General features: G+C 38.1%; 1 protein-coding gene across 1 annotated transcript in view; it reads right to left on the bottom strand.

Moving 5' to 3' along the window:
- PRKAR2A (protein kinase cAMP-dependent type II regulatory subunit alpha) overlaps positions 1 to 14,516 on the bottom strand; it is an 83,087-nt gene that overhangs the window by 21,685 nt on the left and 46,886 nt on the right. The window contains exons 3-5 of the mRNA XM_068557448.1: positions 9,911 to 9,963; positions 7,346 to 7,429; positions 2,798 to 2,904 (exon numbers count right to left, since the gene is read on the bottom strand). Of these exons, the coding sequence (XP_068413549.1) occupies positions 2,798 to 2,904; positions 7,346 to 7,429; positions 9,911 to 9,963 (244 nt within the window). The remainder of the gene's footprint in view (positions 1 to 2,797; positions 2,905 to 7,345; positions 7,430 to 9,910; positions 9,964 to 14,516) is intronic.

Here is a 14,516-nt window from a genome sequence, read left to right as displayed (position 1 = left end):
GTTTGTTAACAGCTTTCAAGCCCGACCACTCCCAATCCTTCTTCCTCTTCTGTCTCACATCTGGGAAAGCTGAGAAGAAAACCTGGGTGCTCCCTTATTTGGCACTGATGGGATATTCAAACAAAACTAGAGCCTGCCCATATATAAGAGTACTCTGACCTCAGCCCCACCCTCTAACCACCGTGAAACGCCAAGCCAGTCACCCCTCCCTGCTGTCTTAAGTCATTTTTGGACCTCTTGGAAACCTGGCCTGTTCTCCCTTAAAAGCCTCATTATGTGAATGATAAAACTTTTCATACCCTCTTAGCTGTGTGTGTGGTATGATCAGTCTCAATATCTGAACCAAATTTGGGGTAATGGATCTGACCTAACAGTAAAGCATAGGAAAAAAAAAAAAAGAAAAGAAGAATATACTCTGGGGATGAAATTAGGGCTAAATTACTTTCCTGTTTTGTTTTGTTTTTCCCCTAAGTTTCCTACAAAGAGCCTCCACTTGTCTGATAAAAATCACTAGGTATCATATGTTACACAAGAAGCAAAGAATAAAGCCAATCACTCAAATATCAGGTACACAGTACCAACCCTGCTCTCAAGGTAGCTCACCACTGAATAGGTAAGCTAACCTGTATTTGACCTGGTGGACAAGGCAAAAGTAACAAGGACACAAGTGGAATACATGGAACTCAGGGTAAATTCACTTACGTGTTTTTAGTCTCTCTTCCAGGAGACACTAGCAACTTAACTTTGGGAACAACACAAATAATTTCAGGAAGCCACAAAACAGAGTCTTTCCTAACCTCTCTCACTTCGGTCCTCTTCCAAATAACGGGACATATTTTTCTCACTGTTGTTACCATCAAATTATGTAATAATTATCTATTTAACTATATAGTAGTTACCTACTTCTAGTCTCTCCAACTAGAAAATGAGTTTTTTGAGGTCAGGAACAATATCTTTTTTTTTTTTTGGAACAATATCTTTTTAATAATTTATTAACCACTTTCACTGCACGCAAAAGATAATTCCTCTCATTTACATGTGTAATAACAAATCATTCCCTTTGTAGACAGGTATTTCAACCTATAAGCCATGGATATGTGCAGGTAAATGCTTATTTCCCAGACTGCAGGTACCTACTGGGAGATCTGTCTTGGTGAGGGAGCACACAGCAGAGCAAGGGGGAAAGGTGGCTGTTGGAAGTGGTGATATAACTTTAAAAAATTATTCTGTCACTACTTACAGAATTCTATGAAGGAAGCATGAGCATAACAGATAAAACAGTCTTTAAGAAGACATTATTTGTATCATCTTTACTCTTCAAATAAAACATTTCTTTCCTAACCCTAACTGTAATCATCTGTCGCAGTATCAAGGGCCAAAATGTTACCCAAGGAGTACGTTCTTTTTTTTTTTTTTTAACGTTTATTTATTTTTTAAATTAATTAATTACTTATTTATTTTTGGCTGCATTGGGTCTTCTTTGCTGCGTGCGGGCTTTCTCTAGTTGCGGCGAGCGGGGGCTACTCTTTGTTGCGGTGCGCAGGCTTCTCATTGCGGTGGCTTCTCTTGTTGCAGAGCACAGGCTCTAGGCACGCGGGCTTCAGTAGTTGTGGTGCGCGGGCTCAGTAGTTGTGGCTCGTGGGCTCTAGAGTGCAAGCTCAGTAGTTGTGGTGCTAAGTCGGGCTTAGGTGCTCTGCAGCATGTGGGATCTTCCTGGACCAGGGCTTGAACCTGTGTCCCCTGCATTTGCGGGCGGATTCTTAACCACTGCGCCACCAGGGAAGTCCAAATAGTACATTCTTGAACATTTTCCTGAACGAGCAAAAGGCTCGACGAGACGGGGGACCAGCTGAATCTAGTACAGCTACTTGATGGAAATGAAAAGACCCTTAAAAATCTTAAAAATCAGGAAAGCAACTGGAAAAAAATGAATAAGGTCTGCAGAGTAGATGAGAGTACTGTATAAAGTGTTAATATCTGATTTTTACAATTGATCTCTGCTTATGTAAGAGAATATTCTATTTTTAGGAAATATACACTGAAGTATTCAGAGGTAAAAGGGCTTATACCTGCAACTTACTTTCAAACAATAAAGCTAATGTGGTAAAACATTAATCTGGGGAACCTAGGTTTATAAGAATTTTTTTGTACCATTTGTGTAACGTTTCTATAACTCTGAAATTACTTCAAAAGAAAAAATGAAAAATAATTAATGGAAGATATTAGGTGAAGCAACATCTTATTGATCTTAAACTCTGGTGAGGGTATTCCTTTCAGGACTGAGGAGGGGTCAGAAGGAGTCCTCCAGGTGATACTAATAGCTCAAGAGGTTAGGACACACCAGGGCGCGCAGGTCAAACCCACATATTTCATGTCTCCCAACATGATTTATACCTGGAACAGAGCCAGAAGGGGCCAGAGGTATGGAGGTTGAGGCAGTATACTCATGTGTAAAATGAGGCTAGGATTGAATGATCCAGATGACAATAAAGTGTTATGGTTATTCTTTAGAAAATCAATTCACTTGAACACTTGCAAATAACATGTTTATAAAGCATAGCTTGCACATTTCACCTAATTGTAGGTAGTGGCAACCCAAGTATGGGTTGTACTGAGGACTCAGGGCAGCAGTAGATAGAGAAAGGCAGGCTGTGGACAGAGAAGGGCAAGCTTTGAGAAGCTTGTTCACGTGGCCCTAAGTCCTGTCTGGGCTGAACAAAGCATAGGGTAAAGCACTTGCCCTGAATCATGAATCTTATTAAGTATAGCCGTGCAATTGCAAAACTCCATCTCCTACCGTTCAATGACATAAAAGTTGTCCCCATCATCTCCTTGGTCAATGACATGCTCATCAACTTTGACTGTCCTTTCAAACATGGCATCGAGGACTTGAGAAAGCTGTTCCTGCAGGGAACACACAAGGAGAAAAGATGGCTTTTACATTTGTGGGGGGAAAAAAAACCTATGCTTATCTTAGTTGGTGACTACATGGTAGATGGTAGAAGTCCCCACATCAGACTATTCCCCACATTCAAGCAGAAACCTAAGGGCTGTCTGAAACAAATGCTTTCCTGTGGCCATTCAGCTTTGCATCTCCACATATACAGCACAGTTGCCAAGTTTTCTGAGGCAGCGTTGTTTTGAAAAAACATTCTATAATTTACGCAAAAACAGGTATCTAAATCATGGTGCCTATTCTCCCAGCCACACCCACAAGACTGTCACCTGCCTTGATGGCTCTACTATGTCAGGTGTAAAGCCATGTGATGCCACCTTACTCCAGGTGTTGATATTAACAGGATCATCAAGGCTAAAAGGCTGAGATGGCCTCAGAGGTTATCTCATGGAACAGCACAACAACTACAACTACTAGCCAAGCACATCACTTTACCTCTCTGAGACTCAGTTTCTTCATATGCAAAAAAGGGTTTAAAAAATAGTTTCTAGCTCATCAACTTTTATGACTAAAGGAGAAAAATCTAAGGAAAGTATATGTCACATAACAGGTACTCAATAAACGGGATCTATTACCAGACATGTAATACTGCTACAATCATTTATACACAACACATACAATTACTTACTTACCAATATTACCTGCCATAACCAGAAGGTAACTGTACCAGTAAGTATAATGAAAACAAAACAATGCTATTAAATTCTAACAAAACTGTGGTCTCAGTCTAGGGCCAGCATCCCTCTGTCAGGGAAATCAGTTACTGTTACGGAGCACTAAATACCAGTTTCAACTCAGAGAAAGACTTTGCCTTTGGAGGAATGTGGATTGAAGATCTGACAAGGAAATAATTTTATTGCTGCATAATTCCATGTGATTTAGTGTTCTGTCAGTGTGACTGTGCTAGCTAAAATAACATATCAGCAAAAAACACCTCTTTAGTTCCATAGTTCCAGGGGTGTTGAATACTGTATAAGCTGACAAATACTAAAAAGGAAGGCTTGCTACTCATGTGTCATCCACATTAATGTGGAATGTGAGCTCAGTGTTGCCCGAAATCTCATGTTTACATACAAGTAACAAATTAAAGTTTTCACATACAATACAGACCAAACACACACATCTATACCTGGCTGTATCTGGCCTGTGGGCTGTCCATTGGCAGCCTCATGTTTTGAGTAACTCTTCTTTTTCTGGCCTGGACTCTTCAGAAACATCAGTGTCATGAGATATAGAGTAAGGCATGGGGGAAGCAATCTGGGTTACAGGGGACTAAAATCATACCATGACAACCAAAAGCAACATGTGACTCAGGACTGGAAAACAAAACAAAAAAGCCAAAGAAAACTTTACAGGGAAAGTCTTAAAAGCAGTTCATACATACTTATATATGTGCCTACATATACACACAAGAAACAGTGTAAATGTGGCAAAATGTTAACAACTGGTCAATCTAGGTCAAGAATATAAGAATGTTCATGGTACTATTCTCTGACTTTTCTGTAAATTTGAAAATTTAAAAACAAAGGTTTGGGAAGTAAATTTTTTAAAAATGGAAACAAATATACTCACTGGAATGGCTAAAATTTGAAAAGACAGATAATATCAAATGTTGGTTAAGGATACAGAACAATTGGAAATGTCATGTATTGTTGGAAGGAATGCAAAATGGTATAACCACTTTGAAAAACATCTGGTAGATTTTTACAATATCAAACATATACCTACCCTATGACTCAGCAATTTTGCCCTGAGGTATTTTACTGAAGAGAAATGAAAAAAAAAGTTCACAAAAAGACTTGTACAAAATGTCCAGAGCATTATTCATAAGAGCTAAAAGCAAGAAATAGACCAGGTATCCATTGTCAGAAGAATGGATAAACAAACTGGTATTTTCATATAATGGAATACTTCTCAGCAATAAAAGGGAATGAACGAACATCACCAAAACAATGACACACTGACATCATGGATCCCTTGATATGATGCTCTGAGAAGGACACAATAGAATTTCTGTGTAGTCTGGCCAAAGATATATAACCACATTTCAATCATGAGGAAACATCAGACAAATTCAAATTGAGGTATATTCTATAATGTAATTAACCAGTACTCTTCAAAGTGTCAGGATCATGAAATACTAGAAAGGACTGCAAACTATCGCAAATTGGAGGAGACTAAGGAGAAATAACAGCTAAGTGCAATGTGGGTTTCTGGACTGGATTATTAACTAGGAAAAAAAAATTAGTGAGAAAACTAATGAAATTTGAACAAGGTTTTTAGTTTAACTAATGGTATTGTAACAATGTCATTTTCCTGGTTTTGATAATTGTACTATGGTTATGTAAGATGCTAACATTGGCGGAAGCTGGACGAGGGGTATATGGGAACTCTACTATTTTTACAACTTCTTTATAAGTCTAAAACTAGTTCAAAACAAAAAGTGAAAAAAGAAAATGGAATGTTGAACAATAAGAAACAATCTCAAAAATATTGTGCTGAGTGAAAGGAATCTCTCACAACAGAGTATATATTGTATGATTCCACTTATATGAAATTCTAGAAGGCAAAATTAATTCATGGTAGAACAAATCAAAATAGAAGTTGCCTCTGGGGGGAGGTGAGCAAGAATTGATCATGAAGGGGCATAAGGAAACTTTTTGGGGTGGTGGCAATATTCTACATCTTGATAGGGGTTTGGATTACCTAAGTGTATGCTTTTGTCAAACCTAAGTACACTTAAAATTCATGCATGCATTTCATTATATGTAAGCTTTACATTAAAAAGCTATAAACAAATATTGAACCGTAGTTCATGATATGCATGCTAAAGTATTTAAGGGAAATATACTGAGATCTCCAATTTACTCTGAAATTATCCTAAAAAATAAGATGGGTTAATGCAGGGGCCAGCAAACAGCTGACTGTTTTTGTAAATAATGTTTTATTGGAACACAGCCATACCCTTTCATTTATGCATTGTCTATGGTTGCTTTCCTGCTACAATAATGAAGTTGAGTAGTTGTGACAGAAATATTTAATATCTGGTTCTTTAAGCAAAAGTTTGCCAACCCCTTGGTTGAGGGTAGACAGTATATCATTTGACAAGCATAGTAATATGTGAATGTTAGAATCAAGGCAGTGGATAAATACATGTTCTGTAAAATCCTTTCCACTTTATTGTATCTGAATATTTTCATGATAAAATGTTAGAAAAATATAATTAAATCTGAAAATTCAGTTATCATTTTTCAAGACTGAAATGGTAAAATGATGTTCTCCAACACTAAGAAAAATCTGAATACTAGACTGACACAGAAACTTCTTTAGAACATCTGCTAGTATAAAATTTACAAGGGGTTTCATTCACAGTAGATAAAGAAGCAAGTCCCCTTTCCATTGATACAGATGGGTCTTCGAGGGAAAACAGCTGACACAGACTATTATTTCTTACAACCAGCATTTCCTTGAACTCATGGTCCTTGTTTTATTCAATCTCAGACTAATAAAATTCTGATTAAAGTTCTCGCTATTCCTATAACCACGCAGCTACCAAACAGTCTGGTTTACAGACACCAGGGATAGTTGATTCCCTTGATTGATACAACATGAACTCATGTTTGACCAGCCAGATTCCCAGAAGGCTGTGGGGATATCTTCAGAAGACATACTTGCAGGAGCTGGGTAGTAGGAGAATTCCATTTCCCATCCTTCCTGTCTCTGCACATTCTGGGATTCCCCAGCAGGCCCAGCACCTCAGCCATTCATGTGGCTTCAGCATGTGGCCGTCAAAGTACAGAAGGAACAGGAAATTTGAAGCATCTCTGTTCTCAGGAGGTAGCCCTGTTTTCCATCTCCACCAAGAGGGGGAAGACAGGCACAGGCACAGATCCTGTGCTGGGGCCCTAAAGACACACACCACTCTGTGTGTGCCCCATGCCTGAGGTCTTCACTGAGAAATAATCATAAGAGGTGCCTTACACCAAAGGAGTGAGAAGCAGTCACACACTTCCAGTGGGTTAACGGCTACCGGCAGAGAGGACGCCACACTGGCATCTTTGGAGAAATTACTCTGCAGCATAAATAAAGACCCTCCAAACTAAGCCAGGGTCATGCAAACCTGAGCATTTCCTTTTAATATGACCCAACTGCATGGTCCTCAAATGGTATTGCCTTGGAGGAAGTACCAAAGCAGTTCAGAGAAATACTAAAAGTCATCTGAAAAGCTCATTATGGATTACAGTGCTCAACACAATGCAAACATTTGCAAGTAAGAAGAAGCTAAGGTTTTAATGCCTCATATGGCTGTGGCTAAGATGCTAAAAAACTGTTTAAATGATGAATAGGACAAAAGCTAAAAGCCAAAAATATTTTAAAAATCAATGTTACCTGATCAAGATTTTTGAAAAGAAGAATATCTTTGCAAGCTTCCTGAAGTCTGCACCTCTGTTGATCAGTTTTAGGATGAATCACCTGCCAATCCAAATAAAACCAGGGTAAATTTTTTATTCTATTTTAAAATATTACTTAACTTACAAATTGGTCTATTTCTTTCTCCGAAAAATGGGAAAAATTAAGAGCATGTTTACTATAATTTTAACTCTATACAAATACCAAGCAGTACCCTGATCGTGTACAGGAAATATGATAGGGGTGAAGAGTACCCACCCTGGACCGCCCACTGGCTGTGTGGCTGGCAGCAAGTCAGCTATCCACTGGGAGCCTCAGAGTCCTCAACCGAAAAGCAGAAGGTCACGTATCATTCATTCAACAAATATTAAGCATCGACTAGGTGCCAGGCACCGTCTCAGCTCTGGGGACACAGCAGTGAACACAAGACAAAAACACCTGCTTTCACATTCAATAAATACATAAAGTATGTTAGAGTGACAAGGCTAAGGAGAAAATAAGGTAGGGAAGGGTGCATGTATGAGTGTGCATGTGCGTGTGTGCGTCCAGATGAGGCCTGAGAAGGTGACATTTGTAAAGATCCCAAGGAACCGAGGACAACCTGAGGGAGTGAGCAATGTGGATATCTCTAAGAAGAGCACCTCAAGCAGAAGGTACAGCAAGTGAAAACAAGGTCTTATGGTTGGTTAATAGCATGTCTGAGAAAAACCAGGAGACAGGTGTGACTGATGCAGAGCGAGGGGAAAAGATCAGGAAAAGACGAGGTTTGGGGGTTAGGTGGAGGGCATTGTAGATCACAGATCTGGAACTTTTCTCTAGTGACATGGGGGCAATCTGAGGGTTCTGACAGAGGAAGGAAAGAGATCTAATGTTTTTAAAGGCTCATGCTGGCTCCTGAGTGAAGAACAGCCTTGAGGGAGGCAACAGTGAAAGCCAGAAAGCTACTGTGATTATCCTAGTGCTAAATGGTGGTGACTAGGACCAAGGTGGTAGCCATGAAGGTGTTGAGAAGTACTGGAATTTTAAATATGTTTTGAAGACTGAGCCTATCAGATTTGCTGAAAAATTGAATGTGGGTATGAAAAAATGAGAGGAGCTGAGGGTGACCTTAAAATTTTGGACCTGAGCAACAGGAAGTTTGGAGCTGCCAAGAAGTGAGCTGGGGAAGACTGTGGGTGAAAAAGAATGTCTAAATGGAAATAGTCAGGAGCTCAGTATGAGTTGTCTATTGAAATGTAAGTGGAGATGGCAAGTAAACAACCGCTATACAAGCTAGAGTTCAAACCTCAACAGCTTAGTATTACTAGTAATATCAGTGATATCTACAAAATTAGAATTGTCATAAGGATTAAATGAGCTAATATAGGCAGTGTTTAAAACAGAACCTGGCATTTAGTAGGTGCTCAAAAACTATTACTCCTATTACTAATACTACAGATATTTAATAAATGTTTATTGAACTAAAAAAAATAATTATTGCCTAGTATAGCTGTTATAATTGAGAGACCCATCAAGCTCCTTCCTAAGTATTGTCTTCACCCTAAAAAAAGTACATTGCTTAAATTGACCAGAAATAACAGATGTCAAAAGTGTTAAGTAATTTAAATTTGTGATATTAAAAAGTTAGTAAAAAAAGCTTTAACTTTTTAAAGTCATCAAAATTTTACAATATCTAAAATAAAAAATTTAAAAACCTACATGTTTATTATATTCACACAATGGTAGCATTTTATTATTAGAATACTTCAGAAATCTTTCATAGTCTACTCATTTTAAGGCACACTTGAAAGATCATTAAAGTTTCTTTTATAACATCAATCTTTTAAAAAAGATGGTTCATATTTGCTTTTATAAAAGTAATTTGTTAATTGTACAAAAATTTAAAAACCTGAGTTTTTAAAAAAAGCACCCAAAAATCAACCATAGTCCTACAACAACTACTGTTAATATCTGGGATATATCCTTCCAGGTATAAATCTTTGCACAAACAAGTAAATAAGTAAATAGGTAGACAGACGGATAGGTATTTTTAAATTATTTTTTATTTTATAAAATGCTCTATAAAATGTACTTCAAATATACATCATCCCATGTCATTAAGCCCAGTCCTGTACCATCATTTCCAATTGCTGCAGATTCTCTTGACTTGAATGTACCATAATTTAGCCCCTGGCATCCCTATTTTGGTTCATTTATGTTGCTTCCATTTTTCAATTTTACAATACTGCAATAATCTCCTTAGAAAGGACCCAACTGTTTGTTAGGGATGAATTCTCCTTCACGTAACTGCTGAGTCAGTTGGCTTGACTAAGTATAAAGCTCTGACAGCTACAGCTAGGCATCCCTTCTTACCATATCCTCAACCAATCTTGCTTTCATTCTTCTTAGTAACTGTCAATCTGTTAGATAAAAGATGGCATCTTGCTGAGATTTTAATTTGTATTTATTTTAAATGTCAGCATGATTAGATTTGGTATGTAGAGGAGGAGGGGAGTGAGTGGGGACTAAAATTATTCTACCTAATACCTTTGCTGCAGTTCTTACCCTTGGATCAGTATCCTCCTCTTCCTCATCAGGGTTATAGGTCTCAGCACAGACTGAATTTGGAGAGAAAAAAATAATGAGAAAAATAAATAAAACAGATGTGTGTTTTACTAGAAAATAGGAAGTGGACACAATTTTCTTTTATTCACTGTTTTCTAAAGCTATAATGATTTTTGTAATCCCTTCCTTCAATTAACAAATATATTAAGTACCTAGTAATGCCAGGCATTCTGTTAGTGATGAAAAGCCAGCTCTCTAGGGATTGGTAGTCCAAACAGGAGAGAGATGATAAAAAATATTATCTACTAAATTCTATGGTAGCAGCAAGGACAAGCAAGGAAGTGCTGTCTCTGCTGAGCTATGAAGCAGGGACGGAAAACCAAAAAGTACAGTATATGCAATATAAACATATGGATATGGAATTGGAGTAATTACAAAAAGAGTCAATTAAAATAAAATATCTCAACATCATTATGTACATGAATGACTTAAAAGTAAGAATTTTAAACAAAGTAAATACTATGTGTCAGGTTCTGTTCTAGGTACAATATTATATAAATCTAAAACCAACTTGATTTTCTTTGCAGGTAACCTGTGTTTGCACCAGCGGGCCACAGGACATGTCTTTGTCGTAAAGCAAAGATTTAAAAAATATTAACTGAACAATTGTTTATAATAGCAGAATATCATAAATGATATAAGTACCCATTTGAATCATACAGCTATAAGAAAGAACGAGGAAGATCCCCATAGGCTAATAAATAGTGAGTTCTAGGGGAAAAAAAGGCAAAAAAAGCAAGGTGAAGAATATATTACATAGTATGCTGTCCCTTCCATAAAGAAGGACTTCCATGATAAAGGAGAGCTAAGAATTGGGGGAGGGGGACTTCCCTGGTGGTCCAGTGGTTAAGAATCCACCTTCCAATGCAGGGGACGCGGGTTCGATCCGATCCCGGTTGGGGAACCAAGATCCCACATGCCGCGGGGCAACTAAGCCTGCATGCTGCAACCACTGAGCCCGTGCACTCCAGAGCCCAAGCACCACAACTAGAGAGAAGCCCACGTGCTGCAACGAAAGATGCAGCATGCTGAGGGGAAGATCCTGTGCGCCACAACTAAGACCCAATGCAGCCAAAAAACAAGGAGGGGGGAGGGAATAAATATATAAATATGAATATATATACAAAAAAATTTAACCTATTTATTTTTTCAAAAGGAAACAAAAGAAGGATAAACCAGAAAGTAATAAAATTGTTTCCTAGAAGGTAGGCAGAAACAAAAAAGAAGGGATAGGGAAGGGAATGAAACTTCTCTAAGAAAATTCGTTTATATAGTTTTGACATTTAAGCCATGTTAAAATGTTTTATATATTTAAAAAATTAAATTGATAAGGATGGAAGGACCCTAAAACTGAATACAAAGAGAAACAAATGAACCTAACCACATATCAGGTTGATAACATAACCACAGAGAAGGAAAGGAGAATTATTTTAAGTAGCTTCTGAACATAGTACTGTAACCATCCACCCTCAGTGGGATATATTCCAACGACAAAAAAGAACTGCTATTTGCAGTGGTACAGTAATTCCAAAACTCCTCTGTGTACTACAGTTGTGAGTAAACAAATATACAGCCAGATGTTTTTCACTGGAGAAAAGGGGAATAAAATTATGGAACAGAAGAAAGCTTAGAATTGGAGATGTCAGTACAAGTCATGATTTTAAAATCTTACCCTTAGGTGTCACAATGGTAGACACAATGAATTATCTAGTGAATAAAAAAGTTAGTGTACTCACTAACAAAACTGTTTTGCCAGGAATGATCTAGATGTGACCACTGGTGTTGCCTAGAATGCAACAAACCTGCTCCTTCTTCACAATAAGTTTATTACAGGCCATTACAGCTAGGGAAATTTTTCTTCTAATAAATCCTCAATTATCTGCAATAACTGTGTGACCTGGCTTGATTTACTTCAAATCTCCACCTTCTCTTCTGCATAATGGAGCTATCAGTAGTGATTCCCCTCTGAGAACCGTTATAAGGATTCCAATAAACAAGTGCCTGGCACACAGGATGCAGTAAATGCCAACTCTTTGAACTATTACTATTATCGCTTCTGTTTCATTTGTCCTGGTTTTCTGGAATATTAATTATCATTATTTTGGTTCTATTCTTTATCTTAGTTCTTTCAACAACTGTCCTTTCTTCAAAGCTGTCTTCCATCACAGATTTTACTCTTAACAATTTTGGTTTTTTTGTCCTATGTATTTAATTCCTGTTTATTGTGTTTAGTTTTCTTATAGTCTTTCCTTATCATACCCATTTCTCTTTTCATTTTAGCCTATTCTTTCCTTGGCTTTCTACTCAGAATTCATAAAGGCAATGATTTTTTGCATTCTATGAGCATTTTGTAGTGGACTTTTCTAATCTTCATTCCTCTTATATCCTTAATCTGCCAAATTCATTCATAAGCCTTGTATTGTTTGTTAGGGTTTATTTCTTATTTGTTAGCAGGCAAGAAGTATAAAAGTTTCTTGACCCTATGCTCAATTCTTTTGTATGATGGCTAAAAATCTCTACATATCTATAATGAGGTGATAAGATGATATATACCACTCTCAACTGAACTCCTGATTTCTTAGAGACATTTACTCATTGCAGCCCTGGTCTAGCTTGTGTCCCAGCTTCCCCTTCCTCATTGATTCTCTGACCTAATGGAATACCTGAGAAATGGTGACTCCCAGCATGACCTGTACACAGGACTCCCTTCCCTGCCCAGTCTACTTGTGTGGACCACGCCTTCTGTACTGTAATGCCATCAACACTCTGCCTGTCTAACAGGGACCCAGTATCCTTAAATAGATGGAGAAAAATCAGGGAGAAGGGAGTAAGAGGATAGGCACCATTCTAGTCCCTAAAACAGCATCAGGTAATGTTCTGCAGAGAGTACTGCCCAGCCCTTGGTGGTGCAGGCTTTTGTAGCTGAGCCAGGGAAGTGATAATGGGATGTAGACAATGACTTTCTTTCTATCTTTCTCCAAGCCATTCCTGTTTCCATAAGGAAACAAGTTTATCTCAGATCTGTCCTAAAGATTAAGGCAGACACCTTCCTGAGTTCCTAGATGTTACTGCTGCCACTTTTCACATCTTCATAAGTATTTGGGTAGGGGGCTGAGGAAGCTGCTGTTGAGGGCAGCTAACCAGACACTATTTTAAACTGCAAACCTCTTGGTTCTTTGCACTCTTGATTAATGTTGTCATTATCAGCCCAGCTTTCTAAACCAGAAATTTGGAACTCACCATGGCTTCCTTCTTTCACCTCTTACCCAATGAATACATCAGATTCTACCTCAGAAATATTCTCATATTTGACCTTTATTCAGTCTACTCTAACTGCTACTCCTTGGTCCAGGATTTCAAAATGTCTTAGAAATACGCATTTTAAAAAACGTCATTTTGGAGACAGATGGATATATGAGTATTATTATACTAACTTTCTCTACTTTTGCATATGTATGAAAATATTCATTTAAGAAGTTGAAAATAATAAGCCTTTAATGATGAGACTGACAGGATCTCACTGATAATGACACTTAGTCTTGAGCTAGCCTATTTCCAGGCTTGCTTTTCCTCTGAGTTTGGAGGAAAGTATTTTAGCAACTTAGCTCATTTTTATATTTTTAGATAATGTAACTGAGGCAACAAATGTTGTAGTTTTTAAGTCTTAAGGTACAGCACTATGATTTAAACAAAAGTAGTTATTTTCATTAAAATTATTAATGTTTCTATTTGTGAAAAAACATTATATCTTTATTTTTTTAAACTGGTTTTCATTTTTTCCCTTTTCTTTTGAACATCAGACTCGGTTCCCTTTTCCCTCTTCCTTTGTTTACCCTCAACCTCTCTACTTCTTTCTGGTACCGATCCCGAATTACTTTTCTCATTTTCTATAAAAAAAATCCATTTTTAAGTGTCTATGTGATTGTTGCCCCTTATGGTTCTACACATCAGGAAACCTGTCTCAGTGCGGGGAGTCCCAGAGTCTGTGTCATCCCCTATGCAGCCTCAAGACCTACAATGAATGTCGGGCTTCCCTGGTGGCGCAGTGGTTAAGAATCCACCTGCCAATGCAGCGGCCATGGGTTCGAGCCCTGGTCCGGGAAGATCTCACATGTCACGGAGCAACTAAGCCCATGCACCACAACTACTGAGCCTGTGTGCCACAACTACTGAAGCCCACGCGCCTAGAGCCTGTGTTCTGCAACCAAGAGAAGTCACCACAACAAGCCCGCGCATGGCAAAGAAGAGTAGCCCCTGCTCGCCGCAACTAGAGAAAGCCCGCGCACAGCAAAGACCCAATGCAGCCAAAAATCAATCAATCAATAAACGCGTTAAAAAAAAAAAAAGACCTACACTGAATGTCATGAGATGGTCAAGACCTATTGAAGATGAAGACTAAAAGAGCAGCACAGCCCCTCATTTGAGGGAATTAATTTTGCCACAGTTCTCCAGCAGATGTCACTAGTTAGTAATAGGAAACTGTACAAAGTAACAATAGATTATCCAGCAGAATTTCCCCTTCTAAATTTTAACTGGTGCTTCTTCC

The sequence above is a fragment of the Eschrichtius robustus genome, chromosome 12 (assembly GCF_028021215.1).
Source record: "Eschrichtius robustus isolate mEscRob2 chromosome 12, mEscRob2.pri, whole genome shotgun sequence".
Lineage (NCBI taxonomy): Eukaryota > Metazoa > Chordata > Mammalia > Artiodactyla > Eschrichtiidae > Eschrichtius > Eschrichtius robustus.
Note: the sequence above shows the minus strand (reverse complement) of the source record. Positions and strands in the feature narration are given on the sequence as shown.